The following is a 20504-nucleotide window of genomic DNA, read 5'->3' as shown; positions in this document are numbered from 1 at the left end:
CATAGTTACTAACTGTTTATATGCAGTGTGCCACTAGTCAATGCCCACATATGTTAATTTTTTAAAAACAATTTTAAATATTTCCATTAAGTAAGCAAACGAGGAATGAAATACCAGTGAAACAGACCTGAAAAAATCTTTTCAGCCCAAAGATGACATCTCTATTGACTTTCTTTTTTCAAAGGCGGTTTAACAACTTTAAGCTTTAATAGCTTCTTACACCGTTTGAGATGAGAGCTCCTTGGAGAACAATTCAGCAGGAAAGAAAAGCTTTTTCCCAGTTGAAATAGTCACGTTCAAGACCTCAAAGCATTTTTAAGATCACTCCGGAGCCCCTGTAGTTAGGAGTTTTCAGCCACTGAAGGACTGCCTGGGACGTTACATACATGCAGGTAAACAGGTACACAGCTAAACAGGTAAACAAAGAGCTGGCGTACCTTTCAGGTGGATTTTATTTTCTGGGCTGTGAACCAGAACAGAACTGACAGAATCCAGGCTGTCGTAGTTACTGCATCCAAGAGGCCCCGTTCTGGTCTCCGTTACCTAGGAAACAAGAATATATTTTATTACAGGTAAAATCGAGCACCTGCTTGGTCCTCTTTAGCAGCGGTGGGCCAGCGAACGCGCGCCATTGTCTAAACCGAACCGAACCAGAACACATCTGCAATCAGCTCGAGTCAATAGCCAAATGCACGGAGCAGCACGTGTTGTGTGTAGCGTGGCGCGTCGTGTCTCTGAGGCTGCCCTGTGACACAGCAGAAGTTGGGCCACTGGGTACCACTGTCATATTAACATCCAATCACGTGTTCAGCCAAGTGTGTGTGTGTGTGCTGCAGTAGCGTAGCTCCCCATATCAAACGGCAGACAACTCCCGTCTGCTCCAGAATAACTGTCTCACTGCCTAATCCCACACTGTCACACTGACTAAACCCACACTGTCGCACTGGCTACTCCCACACTGTCGCACTGGCTAATCCCACACTGTCGCACTGGCTAATCCCACACTGTTGCACTGGCTACTCCCACACTGTCGCACTGGCTACTCCCACACTGTCGCACTGGCTAATCCCACACTGTCGCACTGGCTACTCCCACACTGTCGCACTGGCTAATCCCACACTGTCGCACTGGCTACTCCCACACTTTCCCACTGACTAATCCCACACTGTGGCACTGGCTACTCCCACACTGTCGCACTGGCTACTCCCACACTGTCGCACTGGCTACTCCCACACTGTCGCACTGGCTACTCCCACACTGACGCACTGGCTACTCCCACACTGTCGCACTGGCTACTCCCACACTGTCGCACTGGCTACTCCCACACTGTTGCACTGGCTACTCCCACACTGTCACACTGGCTACTCCCACACTGAAATAAAGAGATAACATTGTTTATGATGGCTCTTTTCACCATGTGCATTATGGTTTACTGGCCATGGCGGTGCCTCCTCCCAGCAGAGAGAAGAGGAAAGTGTCTGATCTTTGCCTGGAACAAAGGATGTGGTCAGGATGTCTTCACAGTGTTGTTTAAGTCCGTGTGCAGTTCTGACTGAGCTGTGTTATTAGCCATATTAGCGAGGTACGCTAACCGTGGTATTCGTATAGGTTGTACTGGTGCAAACCAGTCTCTATCTTTCTGTTGTCTCATCGCTGCAAAAGTCAACACCACAAATTTGTTTCATGTCCAACAGTGAAAAAAAGTGCGACATATCTGTGTCATCACAGCACATATTTTTTTCAGCTCACATTTCCTAGAAAAGACAAATTAAAAAGGCAACACAGAACTATGGTCATAGTTTCGATATAGAAACCACTTCAGATGAAGTGAGGGCCCTATAAAGTGATTTCAGTTAACTACAGCAGTCATCAGGTGACGCCTCACTCACAGCCGACTCCAGTCAAGAAGGTTTCGGTTAGATCCTCTCCTGACATTCCAGACCAAAGGAGAACCGAACTGGAGGGGAATTACGGCAGGCGTGGTCTAATGCCTGCGACTGTCAATTGTGTTCCTCCCCGACACGATTTGAGCTTCTAAACTGCCTCTTTGAATCCTTCAAAGTCAATTAAGAACCTTTTAACAAAACTGTTTCGATGTTCTGTCTAGCAGATGAGAAACAGTGGTTGTGAGTAACAGTGTGTGTGAACCAACAACTCTGTGATGCTCACGACTTTTAGATGAAGTAGTCAGTGGACGATTTTACTAACTAAAGAGGTTTTAAACAGCCTATTTTTGGACAAACTCCCAGCCACTACGGAGGGAGGGACCAGGAAAAGCTCCGTCACTCTAATCCAAAACAAAAAGAAATGGGGTGTGAAGATGAGGCTCGCTTGGCGCTAGGTGTGTGTGTGCAGGCTGCCGTCTGTTTGAACGGAGGTCACTGCTTCCCCTGCGATCTGTGGCTGGAGGGCTCATTGTAATGTTCTCACTGCTTGGTCTGGTCCAGAGTCTATTCCTGAGTGATGTCTGCCTCTGTGGATATTACACCATCTTTAAACAACCTTCATATCAGTAGAATACAAGTATACCAGATACAGTCAGCACAGGTAAAAATCGCCATTACACAAGATAATGACACAGGGCATAACTAATTGAACAATTCAAATAACCAATTTGGACAATTTAGAATTGGGCTCACATCATGCCAGTGATTTGTATACCTATTGGTAAACTGCTGTTCACAATTTTTTTTTCCATAATTTTTTTTTTTCCATAAAAAGCCCAGTATGTTGTAATTACAGATGTGTGTATACACCTAAAGAGACGTGTCCGTTCTGTTCTGCAGTGTGGCGATGCATAATTAAACTTTATCAGAAGCAGCACTAGCAGGAAACTACATCCCCTGGTGGGAACTCAGGAATATTTCATAAAACCTTCCGTTAGCTGAAGAAAGTAGGTGTTGAACAGGAAAGTTTGACTTAAGGATGAAGTTACTTGGCTAACTCCAAGGTGAAGTTTGTAAACATCTTGAGAAAATTATTCATATGACTGCCACTTTCAAATAAGCAAACTAAAGAGAACTGGGGATGTTAAACGTCACATCGACTTAAAAGAGTAAAAAATCGTGTGTCGTTCGGCGAGCACCCGAATCCGTGCTCGCCGGCCTGTTCTCTTTCAGACCTTTCAGACAGCCAGTTCACATGCACACGTCATCTGCTGATTTCAATCGGAATTCATTCAGCATGCCAAGTTATTTTTGTCTATGGAACACCTGATGAAGAACCTGAAGCACAGACCTCTCTGGGCTTTGCTTCTGTGCCAATTATCACTTCTGTTAGAAGAATTAATGAAGCAGTAGCAGAAGCAACCGAGGAATTTACAATCAAGGAAATGCTAAACAAGCACCCACCTTGCAGCTCTGCACTGTTGCCTTGGGAGACATTATCATGCAGTTATCCTACTGCACTGTTGCTTTGGGAGACGTTATCAGGCGCTCGATTGCAGTTATCCTGCTGCACTGCTGCCTCATTATCAGTCACCTGCTACAGTACTGCAGTTAATTTTTACTGCACTGCACTTGGTTCTGTTTTGCACTTTCTAGAAAGGAGCCACTAAACAAGTGTCGAAAACATCCTTCTGTGTTAGTAGAGTCAAATGTATAGCAACGACACATGGGATTTTAAACACTTGTTGCGTGTGCAGTAATGTACTTGGCATGAGTGGCAAGAAAACAACAAGTGATTAATATGATATCAAAACGTGTCTACATCATCCAAATCAGGAAAAAAAGGCAGTTGCACATCTTGGACAGATGCCCTGCGCAGGGCTGGAGTCCCGGCCGTAGTTAACAGCATCTGTCAGCCCTGCACATCAGGAAAAGCAAAACAGCCTTTCTCCGTAATGAGTGAGCGCTCTCCGTGACTCGGACTTGCTGCCGTGTACATCTGCGATGGAATCTTGCCGAATTAAAGACGCCGTAATGGACCCACGACAGGTGCTGTTTTCAATAGCTCAAAAACTGAAAAGGCACTTAAGGTTCAGGCCCATGTGCCATAAAATAAAGGCGCTGGAGTGTCAGTCACCCTGACCTAACCAGCATGAATCACAGGAGGACAGTTCTGGAGAGCTTTGTTGCTCCATAGATCAAATGGTATGAACCGCATCGCTATACATTAGAATAGTGGCCAAACTTCTTCTTGTTGTGTGCCAAATAGCCCATGGAGCTCACAAACAGTTAGGACGGCAAGCCAGCCTTCCACACGAACACTGAAAACATACTTTAGGAAATAACCAAACTACTGACCCTGTTTCATATGTCAAGATATCTCAGTGAGAGATGCTGAAGGTTTCATGGAATTGAAAGACATCACTGTAAATGACCCACTTTTCTAACAGACCTTCTGAAGCCCGATTCCACTTTGCACTGAATTCGTAAGAAGCAGTCATATTCTACTCCTTCGGCCTATCGAAGGCTGAAGCAACGAAAGCACAACACACTTCACACACGAACAACAAGGCCAAGTCATGCCCAGGAACACCCCCCATGCATCGTGTCGTCGACATGGACTCTGATCGAATTCTTTACGTACTGTTTACGGCTTTATACATACCTGACAAAAGTGAATTTTCTGGGATGTTTACGTATCTTCCCAATCATGTACTGCTTAAACCACAATTCGTAAGAATTCCTGCAATGATTCCATGGAAACATATCCGTGTCAATGTGTAACGTAGTATTCCCACACCATTTCCAGTACGACAGCTCCATAAGGCACTGCTGTGTGTTCTCGGATATTGGGAATATCTTGCTCTCTTAAGAGCTATAAGCTGATCTGGTTGCGTTCCCAGTCGTAGGTGAATTGCATATGGGATAGACTCATTTATCAAAGCTGCCTGCCCGGCCAGCGTGTTAAAGCGCATTCAGCCGTGCGGCCCGAGAACATCACGCCAGCTCCAATTCAGATGTTTAGGAGTGTACAGAGTTTGACAGCACTTTTAGCGCACACACACACACTCTCAAGTGCTTCACCAGACTTGACAGATGATGGTGGTGTTGCACATCTCCAGAGAACTCTCTGTGGGCAGGTGGGGGGAGGTGCCAAATGTCCCCCCTGCTGAGAGGACAGAGACGCTCTATAGGGATCACACAGCATCACTCTGGCTGTAGGGCTCACACACACACCATCACTCTGGCTATAGTGATCACACACACACATCACTCTGGCTATAGGCATCACACACCATCACTCTGGCTATAGTGATCACACACACTCCATCACTCTGGCTATAGTGATCACACACACACACACACCATCACTCTGGCTATAATGATCACACACACACACACACACACACACACACACACACACACACACACACACACACACACACACACCATCACTCTGGGTGTAGGCATCACACACACTCCATCACTCTGGCTGTAGGGATCACACACACCATGACTCTGGCTATAGTGATCACACACACACCATCACTCTGGCAATAGTGATCACACACCATCACTCTGGCAATAGTGATCACACACCATCAGTCCAGCTTTCTGACAGTTCACAATAAACCAGCCTGTACTGTGCAATGCTCACATTGCAAAATGTCCTGTAAACCCGTAACACACATTCGCTCAAGACTTTACCCAGGGGGACGCGTATGACCTTGTCTCTTCCCACAAAACGCATAACTCCTCATATAAACGATGCACACTTTTCCACACAGTTTTGCCTCACCAACATTCCTGTGTTCCAGGGCTGAGCTTGGAAAGGATATCAGATATATCTGTCCTACATAGAGGTGACTGTTAATAGTATGTCATTATGACAAATGTATATATCGGGTGGGTCCTTCGTGGGCAGCTGTAGTACTAGGTTAACGTTATTAAGCTTGGCACAAGCACATGGCCATGTCAAGTGCAGCATCGGAGACACGCTCCAATATCAACAGGGATAGGTTAGCATTACGCTGAAGGCCCCTACATTTCTGCAGCTTGCACACGAGCACTGTAGTCCTCACTGGCATTCCTGAGTGAGCACAACACAGACGTGTGGCAACCACGCCCCCTGCAGCCAGGTGTCTTTGCTTGTCCTTGACCTGATCACAGTGCAGGCGGCCCCCGGTGGCGTTTACTATATTCTAGCTCCGCAAGCCTCTGCTTCTTACGCAGAGGAAGGGAAACGTCGCTAACGGCAACGTCTCGGGTGCGCCGCTCTGCCCACTTCCCAGGGCGGGAAGTGGAATTGATTGGCCTTTATGGGATTATTGATGAGCCTGTTATAACATGCCCCTGCCTTGGTGCCCAGCACAATTCGTCTGATTTGCACAATCAGTACCAGATAAAGCATCCTGGAATGGACACGTGCTGCTGTATCGTCTCGTTAGCTGTCCTCTAATGAACACACCTGGCAGGTGGGCGGCTGCCTTCCATCACACACCTGACACCACTCACATGGCCTCTCAGGCTGGACAAGCCCTGATACAGACGCTACGCGCAGGAGTGGAATCAACTGAAAAAGCTAATACAATAACCTGCACCTTGTGAAAACATGATAATGGGTCTGTTTTTATATTGCTGCAAACTGATGGGCTGTCAGTTGATGGTACCCCCAGACCCCCAGTGCTTGCTGCTGAAAGCCGCTCGCTGGCATATGTCGCTTATATAAAGGAGATGGATCCCTGCTTCTCCGTGGTCGTGTACTTTGATAGAGGATTCATAAAACATCCCAGCAAATTGGATTTCTCTTCAGATGCTGTGTCGAGAAAGCTCTGGCTAATGAAACTCACAATGTCATTATTGTCCAGCATGCGCAGTCCTTCGGTGTATCGCATGCCAACGCACAACACACACTTGTGATTACCGCACAAGAGCTCGACTGCTTCCTTGGACTGAAGAGCGGAAATCATAACCTTCTTGTCCATATATATTCATGAGAATAAAAACAAACAAACAAATAAATAAATAAACAATTATATATATATAAAATAAATATATATAATAAACCTAAAATAAATATACACATAAACAACAACAAAAAATGAGAGAAGCTTGATAATATGATAATGTGACCTTTAATAGGATCAAGTAAGGTGTTTACTGTTTAGAGAGTTCTTGGTAATGCTGTAGTACAGTATTTGCACAACGCACTTCACAAACCACTTTCTGATTTGAAAAACGTTGTACTCAGTGAACAATGCCTTTGTACAAAGTTCAGGCTAAAGGAGCCTCTGTGCCTCAGTCAGAAGATACTGGTGATCCCGCACTCCCACTCAGCTGCTGTGGTTCAGAGAGCCACTCGAATCCACCACGGTGCTGGCAAACCTGTTTAAAAGTCACACTAAGACATTTATATTGCTAAAGAACTGCCACAGAAACAGCCTCCATTACACCTTTCTTACATCAACTTTTACTGAAGAAACTTGGAACTGTGTGTGTTTGCAGATGTATTTGATGATCAGGGTCTTGATGCCCTGTGTCTGTACAGACGTAAAGGTCAGATTGGGAAGAATACTTGGTTTTAAATGAGGCCACACCCACAAGGGACCACAAAGTTCACAGCCCTCATTTGGTTAGCTGTGGAGGAGGAATAGCAATCATTTATAACAAAGCCCAAGGCATCAATCAGGAAACAGGTTAAAATTCTTTTCCTTTGAAATTCATTATCTGAATGTAACTGCCTGATTGATCTACAAATAAGAAATCTTCTTTCTAATTACTTTTTATAGGCCACCAGGGCCTTAATCTATGGATGAAAGAGTAATAGCAGGAAATTTCAATATTCATTCTGAATAGCAGAGGGACCACAGAGAAAAGCCTTCCTGTCCATTTTAGACTGCGTTTGTTTCAGACAGATGGTAACGGGGCTTACCGTTACACTGACTTAATATTAACTCTTGGAGTCAACATAGCCGTTCTCCCACAGACCACTGGAGTCTCCGCAGGTAACCCATAACTCTCCAAATAAATCCAATGAGTTAGACAACATGAGGGAACTCTTGGGGTACACGTCTCGCTTACGTGATGGGACACCAAAATGGACTGAAAGATCTTGAGTGAAAACTCGTCCCCTGGTACAGTGAGCATACATGTACGTTAAAGCAAAATTTCAGACAGCTTGAACGTAAATGGAGTTTGACTAAACTGGCAATATCCCACTCTGCTCAGAAAGACCGTCTTATACAGCACTGTAGGACACTTCCAGCACGTGCAACATGTGTCTTTCCTCTTCCGTCGAAAACAGTAAAAATAATCCCAGATTACTATCCAAAAAAAATGTCTAAACTAAAAACCAGATATTGAATCTCAGATACCAGCAGTCTGCAGCAGTAAAGAGTCCATAAGAGTTTCAGTAATCTGTAGATTGTTTGACCACATTAGATTGCACTGACAGTGTTGTAACAAATTCCGTAGTGATTAGTGATTAGTGATTAGTGGTTAGTGATTAGTGGTTAGTGATTTCTGTTCCTGACATACCAAACTCATTGCTCTTTGGTATCTAGATGAACTGGTTTCCCATTACGAAGCTTGATGACTGCTTAGACCACGAGGTGCTGGTTAATTGTTAGTACGTAGAACAGAAGGGAAAGAGTATTTTCATATAACCCCCCCATCTTTGGAATACCATTTTGGTCAGTGCTCAGGACTCAGAAACAATCTAGGTTGAAAATGTTGGTGATGTCATCTCACCGCTCTCACATGTACACAGAGGTGTGTTAATGGTGGAGCATATGATGTTGGTGTCTCAGAGAACCTCACGCCCGTGCTGATGGTGGAGCGTAGGGTGCTGGTGTCTCAGGGAGTCTCACGCCCGTGCTGATGGTGGAGCATAGGGTGCTGGTGTCTCAGGGAGCCTCACGCCCGTGTTGATGGTGGACCGTAGGGTGCTGGTGTCTCAGGGAGCCTCACGCCCGTGTTGATGGTGGACCGTAGGGTGCTGGTGTCTCAGGGAGCCTCACGCCTGTGTTGATGGTGGAGCGTAGGGTGCTGGTGTCTCAGGGAGCCTCACGCCTGTGTTGATGGTGGAGCGTAGGGTGCTGGTGTCTCAGAGAGCCTCACGCCCGTGTGGATGGTGGAGCGTAGGGTGCTGGTGACTCAGAGAGCCCTCATGCCTGTGCTACCTTCTGGCTCTCCCTTTTAGCTAAGCTGTTAAAGTCTAATTTATAGTCTCTGTTATACTCTGTAGCACTCATTCTAAACAGAGATAACTATTTCTGTCTGCCCATCAGACCAGCCTGACCACCACAGACCCTCCAGCAGTACCTGGCTGGCTCATCCACATGTCCATTATCTGCATGTTCCATGTAATCTCCTGAAGAGATGAACAATTCCTAGAGACTTCCAAGGAGACTTTACTGACGAGACCGTCGCCACTGCCATCAACGCTCCTGCTAGAATGTGTTTACTTGTTTACCGTTTGGACTCCGAACAGAACTACTAATTAGTTCACTGAATAGGCAGAGTACCTCTGCCAAATATTTCTGAGTCATCTCTTAAGGCGCTTATAAGTTTGATGGCAAGTTAAAGTTAAAAACAAAAGCAACTTTATTCATTATGTGTTATTAGTTTGCCATCTGGTGTCGACCAGAGGAGGGGATTCCTCTCTCTTTGCCTTGGTTCTTCTCCAGGATTCTTTTGCTTGTTGTATTGCAGATTTTCCTTCCTCTTCTACCTCAGCTTGCTCAATACGTACCTGGATCCCAACTCTCTGCATGTGTGATTTCTGGAAAGCCGCTTTGTGGCAACACATCGTAAAATGTGATATACAAATCAATTTGAAGTGAATCAAGTTAAATTTGATAGAACGCTTACAATGACAGTCCATGCCTATGTTGTTGTATGGCAGGAGTAGAGGAAGTGTAGAGCTGTGGTAGCTCAGTGGTTAAACCCCACCACTGCCCCTGAGCAAGACCCTTAACTCTCAATTGCTCAAGTTGTACTTAGAGAGAGTTGTGGGGTTTTTTTTTGGATAAAAGCATCAGCTAAATGATGTAAGTGCACTTTGTGGAATCACCTAATATGCTAGTTGTGCCATACTGAAGGGATGCCTGAAGTTCGCAGTCTGAAGAGATGGGAAACAGCAAATATTTACCTTGATAGCAGAGGTGGCAATCTGCAGATGGTGGAGCCTCCGGAGGGTGCCCTCTCGGTCGGTGAAGTAGGAGGCCGCCAGCTGGTGCAAGATCTCCAGGGACACCGCCGAGCTGTTCCCACTTCCCTCGGACTTCTTACCAAGTTTCTGCTTGTCCAGGAAGATGGTGAGCGACTCCTCCCCTTCAAAAGAGACCCACACAGAGCCCAGGCATTAAGGTCAGAGGTCGACCCAGGTCTGCAGTGCACTCTGTGCACACTGTTTGGGACTGAAGTATATGGGCAGGCATGTTTCAGTTTGCGTGGAATGCAAGTTCATGATCCTGTCACCCCAAACCCCGAGCCTGTTGGTGTTTTTATTCTGTTATAACTACCGCCACCTCAGTGCAGCCAGACACAGTAGCATTCTGCAGCTCTTAAACATCTCAGGCTCACGTTTGCTCACAAAGGGGACAAACTAAGGATGTAGACCAAGAGGTCCCCTTCTGCTGGACTCGACTGGAATTTCTTTACAAAAAGCAGGCAGAGCAGTAGCGACTCAAAAGCTAAGAAATGACATGTGGTTCGAAACCAATAAATCTTGATTTAAAGATGCCACTTTGAGTTATTCAAAGCAGAAGAAGACTATGGAGCCACAGGCATCGTACTTTACGTGTGCATGCATGTTCCACTTATTAAGGAGCATTGACTAAACAAAAATCTAGCCCAATAGACAGTGAGAAATTGTCTCGCTTTGCTGTCGAAGTCTCTCTCTTTCTCACACATAGCAACACTGGTATTTTTCACTTCAGTCTGATTAGTATTCAGTCAGCTGTCCCATCCTACTTTCTACTGCGTGACTGGTTAATTACCCAGCATTCACTGAGGCTTTGGCACCACTGTCTGTTTTCTCTTCACTGTAGCTTCACTGTGCACATCCACCAATGACTGGCATCATAATTAGCACCCTGATCTTACTTAGGAACCAGTCTATGGACAAGCTGTCCAGTTGATAAATGCGGTGCGAGCCAGGTGGACGGGTTGGATAGGGTTCCCGACGCGGCGTAAAAAAACAACAACAACAACAACCCGTAAGCCCCAATTCTGTCACTGGGGTTGTCAGTGTAGTCCCATTTCTGATATTATGTATCAATTAGCAGCGGAAAATTCAACAAGACCCTGTCACAGAGCGACGGGTACTACAATCAATACATTCGTTTACAAGCTCACCTCCGAGCGTGGCCGAGACTAAGAAGTGCGTTCCGTATTTTTTGATCAGGTTTTCGTGGACCTGCTGCAGGCTTGGCCTCCGTCCCAGCAGGCGTAGGTTACGCAGGAACTCGGGGGCCAGCGGCACCTTGAAGAAGCCCCTCTTCTCTGTGGCCAAGCTGTTCACTTTCCAGTGACTGAATTCTCTGCAAAAGAAAAAACACTCGTCACTTTCCAGTGACCGAACTGAAAACGAATTGGACCACGGTCTTAAAGTCGGGTCTGTGCTGCGGGTTGGGATCCAAATTTGTTTCTGGTTTTTGGGACAAGGGTACTTGGAACTGGAGGTGGTGGTGGTGGTGTGTGTGTGTGTGTGTGTGTGTGTGTGTGTGTGTGTGTGTGTGTGTGTGTGTGTGTGTGATTGAGTGTTTATGTATGAGTAGAAAATCTATGCTGATATCAGCATAAAACAGGCTGCTGTATAAACATGCATCAATGCGTAGGTCTGAATATTGATGCCTTTGATTTTAATGGAGCACAAACATAATCCATAACCAGTGTGCACTTTTCATGATTCACGTTGACAGCTATTGTTAGCCTCTGCATGGAGACACTGTCCTCGCTTGCTTGTGGCCACAATTTATCTTCCAGCACCAAAACACAGAGTCTATATCAGCACTTATATAGACGGGGAGGGGGGATGGCCTTTGTGCTAATGTCAGAAATTAAGCTTAAAGATTTCACAACACAGCATTTCTTAGCAAAGTACCAGGCTTATCTTAAGTAAAACTTATTCTTCTGTAAGGGCAGATCACAAGATTAGTTCGCTTGGAAGTATTAGCGGAGAGTATAGCCCATCGGGCTTAATGCTGCGCGCCGTGATCTCCAAGAGTTAATTAGCAAAGTGCTGCTTGTCCATGCATAAGCTAATGATGATCGATGGTCTTAATTAAAGGGTTTTAGCGCCTTCTGATTGCACCTGGAGCTCAGCTGGGTAGCAGTGCACATTCACCCAAAAACACACCACAGCTGATCCCCTCTCGCAGACAGCACCGTAGCACTTTAGCACTGCTTATTTTAATGTAAATATCTTCATCTGGAATATCTGGTACACGCCAACGAGAGCGTCACAACAAACTGTTCTTCGGTGCTGAAAATGTGAAACTCAGCCAGTGTGGTTTGTGTAAGCCAAGTAGCCTTGTTTCCAACATCATGTCATTTGGCAAGAACTACTAGTGGAAATAGCATACACAAGTTCTATTTTAAATTTGTAATCCAGCTCTGAAGATAATTAAGGAATTATTCTGTGTTTATGTAACTGAACATGCTCGAGTGGCATTTAGGAATTCGGTTCAGCTGGTTTTCGTAACTCGCGGCGTTTCTGTGCTCCTCACAGAATCGCTGATGTGTAGCATCGCACTGGAAACTGGGTCTGCATGCTTGCTTGTGTTGGGCTGTCTGTCAAACTCCGGCATGGGCCGTGTCCCCAGAGATACGCCACTCCTCAAAAATCCACCACTTATTAAAATCACATGGAGCGAAGACGCCAACTACCGAGAGCAACATGTAATTAGGCCTCGTTTTCCTCGACATATTGAATTACGTCGTGATTACGAACAGGAGAATTTCAGGCGGAAGTTGCCGCGTTACACGCGGAGTTTGGTTTGTGGAGCGGGAGAGAATAATGAATAACAATTACTGGCAGCTTCCGTTCCCCCGTGAACCGCGTGCTGCCAGTACGCGCACTCTCCCGGTGTTTGCACTCAGAAAAATAATGTACGCCTAGTGACACTTTACCTCCAATTTAGCTCACTTAAATGCTCCAAGAATCTTAAATTATCCATCAAAGCTATAATACTATCTATCTATCTATCTATCTATCTATCTATCTATCTATCTATCTATCTATCTATCTATCTATCTATCTATCTATCTATCTATCTATCTATCTATCTATCATCCATATTTCTCTCTCTCTCTGTGTGTGTGTCGGGGGGTGCCTCTGCATGGTTCTCTCTTTTTGCGTTGACCTAAATAGCAAAGGCTGAGCATTCAGAGGAAATGAGCTGAGTCTTGTTCATTGTTCACACGGACTTGCAGAACACTTTAATTACGTTCTCAGCTTTAACACTGGCGTCTCAGGGCCATGGGATGAGAAAATCATAATAGCAGACGCAGATTTCTCAGACATGAGGCGATCGTATATCATGTCACGCCATTTTGAGCACGAGGGAGAGTGCGCGCTTTCATTTGCATTTCCAAATTGCTGGAAGATGACGATTCTCTCGAAATGTCAAGAGACGAACCGATTCGAGCTTAGACTGAAATCATTGCCCTCATCAGGCACATGTTGACCTAGGCACTTTCTCACGTCTAATTGGATATAAATCTGCCAGGAGTGACATGACTTCAAACACCCACACGCTGGGGCGAAAGTTCTTGGCCAACATGTTTAAGCAAACCTGAGCAGTAGTTACTGAGATGCGGTTTATCCATCCACTCAGACTCATCCTGATAAATTACGCTTTTAAATGTGGATTAGAAATTACAGAAAGTGTACCGCTCTCTGTTGGAGGGGAAAACAGGAAATGGAATAAAACTTCTGGGGCGCGAAGGAAGTTACGGTCTGGAATATTAAAATGACTGGTGTCCTGATGTACCTCTGATGCTCAGGGAAATACTATTCAAACCCACCCTCCAAAATATATTTAGAAACCACACTTCAGTGGGCCACTGCCCTGTGAAGTGAAACACTGACCTGAGCTGTTTTTGAAAGGAAATTCAATAAATATAAATATAAAATAAACTTACTCCACTAACACTATTGTTATTTATTTAACGTGATGTTAACCATGGTTTGGTTAAAGCTTAGTACACTAAGTAGTCAAAGGAATTAAAAGGATCCTGCTTTCAGCAAAACAGACACAAACAAACAAACACCCACCCAATAAATAAATAAATAAGTACCTCAGCAAAACTCTTTGGAAGTTTTGAACACAAACATTAGTAGTCAATGTGAGATGCGATGCTGGACAGTGGAACCCTGAACAATGTTTTCTGAAACGTTCTATAGTGAGAGACTGAAGTGGCAAATTACATCAAGTAACCAGAACACAAAAGCACTGAGCCTCAACCCCGGCCGCCCACACACCGCACTCTCTGAAATTCCATTTTGAAGCGTACATATCCAAGGTTGCCAGATATTCCCCTCATTAATTCTACACTCTGATCTCCTATGAAAAAGCAATACAGTCATCAGATACGCATCATCAAGCCTCCCGACTCCTCTGAGACATGGCTGGTTAATTTCAAGGCCCAGTTTGTACGTTCTTGTGTAGCTGGTCACTTGCGGCTGGAGCTGTTCCCCCCACGGTGCACGTTTCCCTGCTCATGCACTCTCTGAATTGTCTCTGGCAACCAGCTGTTACTAGGTTACAGGGTCCCCTTGGGACTTCGCCTTGGTGCGTCACGCCCCTCCTGGTTGCGATTCCTGTCATCTCATGTGGCCCAAGACACAGAGGCCCACAGGTAGAGGCTTGGATGGGAGTTCATCCATCTTCCCAAGCTCGCCCGGGGGAACGGCACAACATCATCACCTCTCCTTCCTGTCTACCAAGTAGTAAACACCCCTTAGCTGGCCGAAACGCAATAACAGCGCTGGTGTTGGGCTCGGGCCACTGTGCCAGCCAAGAGTAAATCCACGTTATCCTAGAATGCTCTTTTGGAGAGCAGACTTGCACAGAAAGACGTGTGCTGTGCAGTTGATGACAGGGCTACGGCATGTATCTCCACACCGTGCAAAAGAAAAGGTTGAAATGTTTCCAGTGCGCAGCTGAAGCTCGGCTGAACGCTCGCTCTTTAAACACCTGCCACTGTGGCTACGGCAGACGTATCATTACGCAAGCATGCCTCCCTGGGCTCTTAGGCTCAGAAATCCCCGCTGGTGTCAGGGCAATGACTAAAGACCGTTGAACTCACTGTGGAGAATCCCTCAGCGTGGAGTAAGTCCCTAAAGAGGAGCAGGGAGCCGTGAGGCAGGAGGTGGAGCAGAAAGGCACGAGCACCTTGTCACAAGGTGCAGGCATGACCCCCCCCACCACGCTGGGCAGGAGGAGACATGCTCTGTCTCCAGCTCTCCTTTTAGAGAAAGTGCCCTTATCATATCAAAAGGCCAGTGTGATTAAAATGGCTGGCTGGGGTAGGGGGTGGGGTAGGGGGTGGGTCTCCTTTCTCTGCCCAGTGAGATCAGTGATGTTTATGCATCGCAACTGAACCGTGAAGCATACATAAGCACACACACAGACACACACACACAGACACACACACACACACACAGAGCCATGCATGCACGCAGCGACCCACACACACACACCCACACACACACACACACACACACACAGCCGTGCATGCACGCAGCCACCCACACACACACACCCACACACACACACACACACACACACACATACAGCCATGCATGCACGCAGCCACCCACACACACACACACACACACACAGACGGCCATACACACAGGCAGCCACCCACCCCCCTACACACACACGCCATCAGTTTTTGCGAGAGTAAAAATCCACATTTTGCCCTGTAAGTCAGCCTTTGAAACAGTTCTGGCAGGGCCTCTTGGAGTCCATCACGGTTCAGTGGGGGTCTCACGCCCAGGCGCTCGGACCACGCTGCGCTTTGGATGAGCTGGCTCGCACACAGGCAGGGGGCGGAGAGAGAGAGAGCGAAAGGGCCAGAGTCCACCCACGGAAGCGGGGCGGGCCACAGCCATGCAGCGAACACCAGGCTCACCATCATCATCTGAACACGGACTGCGACACCAATAATGCATCAGTTGTTAAAGCTCACATCAAACGAGCGTCACGCGCCCAACATAACGAATGAAGAAAACAGACAATGAATGTCTTTTTTCTTCTTGTTGTTGCTGTTATATTTTAACAACAGAGTATGCCACCTTTTATTTCTGGGCATTTATTTTGAGTACACACTTTTTACTGTTTTAGAATTTCGAGCATGATAGCAAACTTAGTCATGACCAGTTTTTTTTTTTACGTACAGTACACCAGTGCTGTTCTAGAATGGCAAACTGGTTTCCACTGATTCTGCTTTCAAATGGGGTGCTGGGCTTTCACAGACTGATGATGACTCACGACTCACGCACTTGTTCATGGTTTCTGTCTGTGAAGGCAGACGACAGTGAAGGTTAAAGTCGCTGACACATTCTCCTCTTTAGTGTTTGCTCCGTGAATGCTGCTCAAAGCGTCTGGGTAATTAAAAAGTAGTGTTCGACCAACTATTCAAATGTTTGCTTAAACAGGGCATCTGCACCCTATCAATTCATGCTTCCATAACTTTTATAATTACTATTTCTTTAATTCCAAAATAATGAAACAAATACACCTCCCCCCCAAAAAAAAGTCCATAAATAAAATGGAGCATTTTAGTTTTAATCCACTGAGCTCGACTGGGCTGCACAAATATAGACTTTACTGCACTGGCAAAGTTTGTGAGATATATTTATTCAGAAATATTTTGAAAAGAATAAAATCCATGTGAAGAGATGAATCGTTCTTAGCCCTATTCCACCAATGAGGAACGGGTTCCAATCTGGTTCTGGGTGCTCTTCTGAGAACCGGCCTGCGTGTGGACCAGGTTCTATTGGAACCGAGGTGCGTCTTCAGCCGAGGCCATGGCACGGTGCACAGCAGGAGGAAACAAGGTGGCTGACCTGAGGTCGCTTGTGCTTTGTGACAGATGGTTGTTTTTATCCAACTATTGGTGATAATAAAGATATATAATAATAATAACAGATAATGAATACTGTTGATATTAACAATATTAAATAGTCGTGGAAATAAACGTAATCAACCTATCATCATTATTGGCCAGCGTGGACGGAGATGCAGGGTCAGGTTCAACCGTTTTTGTAGCTGAATTCAGCGCCACAGTTGTCAGGTTTGCTGGTCTGTTAGCTCGCTATCGAGCACGATATTATGTGCTGGTAAATAACACCAATAACGCTTTCCTCTACAACTGGGTATGCCCCCTGCATGACACGCCCCCTGCATGACACGCCCCCCACATGACACGCCCCCTGCATGTCATCACAGTTCATGCTGAAACACCCACTATTCTTTGGTTCCAGCTTGGATTGAACTCTTTGGGTTCCAGGACCTGTTTATTTTGGTGGAAACGCACCGAACGGTTAAGAATTAGGAGCGTGAAATGAAACGGTTCTGGCTCCTCACTGGTGGAAAAGCGCCACGTGTGGCAGCCTCTTACCGGAGTAATTACACTCCTGGTAGGGAAAAAACTTCATGGATGAGGCCCTTCCTGGCAATCTTTAGCTGAGCCCTGTACCCCAACTCACTGTGCTTTCAGCTAGACGCTGCAAAAGATCTAGAGGCAGCAAAAGAGCCGAGAAGCCCTAAGGAACATTTTCACTTGGCACTAAAGGATCTTCTAAAGCCAAAGCTGAAAGGAGAAGCATTTACCCACATCATCTTTTCATCAGAGCTTAAGACATGATTTATTCAGCAGTAGAGAAATGAAAAGAGATCAGAGCCAGAGACCTGACAGGGACATACGAACCACATTTACTATAGAGACACACGAACCGAATTTACCAGAGACATACGAACCACATTTACTATAGAGACATATGAACTGAATTTACCATAGAGACATACGAACCACATTTACTATAGAGACACACGAACCGAATTTACCATAGAGACATACGAACCACATTTACTATAGAGACACACGAACCGAATTTATCATAGAGACATACGAACCACATTTACTATAGAGACACACGAACCGAATTTATCATAAAGACATACGAACCACATTTACTATAGAGACATATGAACCTCATTTACTATAGAGACACACGAACCGAATTTACCATAGAGACATACGAACCACATTTACTATAGAGACACACGAACCGAATTTATCATAGAGACATACGAACCACATTTACTATACAGACATATGAACTGAATTTACCATAGAAACATACGAACCACATTTACTATAGAGACACATGTACCACAGTTACTATAGAGACATACGAACCGTATTTACTATAGACATACGAAACACATTTACCATAGAGACACACAAACCACATTTACCATAGAGACACACAAACCACATTTACTATAGAGACATACAAACTGTATTTACTATAGAGACACACATACCAGTTGCTATAGAGACATACGAACCGTATTTACTATAGAGACATACGAAACGCATTTACCATAGATACACAAACCACATTTACCACAGAGACACACAAACCACATTTACTATAGAGACATACAAACCGTATTTACTATAGAGACATATGAACCACATTTACCATAGAGACATATGAACTGAATTTACCATAGAGTCATACGAACCACATTTACTATAGAGACACTTGACCCGTATTTACGATAGAGACACACGAACCACAATTACTATAGAGACATACGAACCGCATTTACCATAGAAACATACGAACCACATTTACTATAGAGACATATGAACCTCATTTACTATAGACACACGAACCGAATTTACCATAGAGACATACGAACCACATTTACTATACAGACATATGAACTGAATTTACCATAGAAACATACGAACCACATTTACTATAGAGACATATGAACCGTATTTACTATAGAGACACGTGAACCGCACTTACCATAGAGACATATGAACCGCATTTATTATAGAGACACACGAACTGTATTTACTATAGAGGCACACAAACGTATTTAGTATAGAGATATATGAACCACATTTACCATAGAGACATACGAACCACATTTACCATACTGACATACAAATCGCATTTACCGTAGAGACATACGAATCGCATTTACCATAGAGACATACGAACTGCGTTTAGCGTATAGATATATGAACCACATTTATCGTATAGAGATCTACAAAACAAATTTACAATAGAGACATACAAACTGTATTTACCATAGAGACATATAAACCACATTTACTGCATTATAAGTTTTTTTATAATCCTAGTCGTGTCATTACTATGTTGGTTGTGTTATTCAAATGGCAGAGAACCTGAAGGAGTAATTCTGAAACAACAAAAAATCAAAAAATGATTAAAATTACTTTTATCCAGAATCCTTTAAACCAATTAGAAAAGCTCTAATAAAAACGAATGAGTTTTTCAGGTTATGAGGTTTAGATTTCATGCACTGCAAAGTTCATGCTTGCATGGTTAAGAATGCCCACTGTACTGCAGATTAAGCATTCATTCTTCTTATTTAAATAATCTGAATTTGGGATTGATGACGTTTTCTTCCCACTAATAGCACTGTGACGGAAAAACCTCCAATAAGCCATACATATTTCCCCAAAATCCTACAGCTAATAAAATATTCCATTATTGTAGGAACACGCGGTTTCTCTCATTGGTAACCTGCTGATCGGTTGAAACTAAGCACATACGGGGTGGGCAGGGTGGGTGTTAGAGACATGGCTCACTGTGGCACTCTGCTGTGTGTGTGTGTGTGTGTGTGTGTGTGTCACTCTTCTTAGTCACTGCAGAATCTGCCACAGAGCGTGGGTGAGGAGCGGCGTCAGGTCTGGCTCGTTTCTGTCATGTGCCTGGTCCTGTCCTGACACCTCCACCAAAAGAATGCCACACTCTTCAGATTCTCCCTTGGCTGCCTCTGCTAGCCTGCGTTGTTATTGTTCAAGGTAACCGCCACAGAAACCTGCTTTACTTCTTGGTAAACAGAATTATGAAGGAAACCTGTCTAAAATAAAATAAAAAATCAGCTCACATTTCAGCACTTCTGCCTGCTCCAGTATTATCAGAGCATTCAACCCACTGTACCGACAGTTTTGCTTTGTTTTGCTTGCTAGTGTTTTCTGAAAGCAGATGCCAGAAAAGGTGAGCTCATCTGTAGCTCACCTGAAGCTCACTCGAAGCTCAGCTAAAACTCAACTTTAGATAATCTGAGGTTCATTAGTAGATCACCTGTAGCTCACCTGAAGCTCAGCTAAACCTCAAATTTAGATGATCTGAGGTTCATTAGTAGATCACCTGTAGCTCACCTGAAGCTAAGCAAAAAATCAACTTTAGTTCATCTGAGGTTCATTGGTAGATCACCTGGAGGTCAGCTGAAACTCACCTGTAGATCTTGTAGCGGGTGGAAAACCCTTGCTGAAAACGCTCCTTGAACTCGGCGTACTCCGGGCAGCGGTGGAAAGGTCCTTTTT

General features: G+C 44.9%; 1 protein-coding gene across 2 annotated transcripts in view; it reads right to left on the bottom strand.

The window, feature by feature from the left end:
* Nucleotides 1–20504, bottom strand: part of brinp2 (bone morphogenetic protein/retinoic acid inducible neural-specific 2) — an 88580-nt gene that overhangs the window by 31170 nt on the left and 36906 nt on the right. For both annotated transcript variants that reach the window (XM_081703499.1, XM_027011356.3), the window contains exons 2-5: nt 20417–20504; nt 11247–11431; nt 10039–10220; nt 438–543 (exon numbers count right to left, since the gene is read on the bottom strand). The exon at nt 20417–20504 is cut by the window's right edge and continues 234 nt beyond it. In XM_081703499.1, the coding sequence (XP_081559625.1) occupies nt 438–543; nt 10039–10220; nt 11247–11431; nt 20417–20504 (561 nt within the window). The remainder of the gene's footprint in view (nt 1–437; nt 544–10038; nt 10221–11246; nt 11432–20416) is intronic.

Source organism: Electrophorus electricus, chromosome 20 (assembly GCF_041902795.1).
Source record: "Electrophorus electricus isolate QZ-2024a chromosome 20, ASM4190279v1, whole genome shotgun sequence".
NCBI classification, from domain to species: Eukaryota; Metazoa; Chordata; class Actinopteri; order Gymnotiformes; family Gymnotidae; genus Electrophorus; species Electrophorus electricus.
This window is presented reverse-complemented; position numbering and strand designations above follow the sequence as displayed.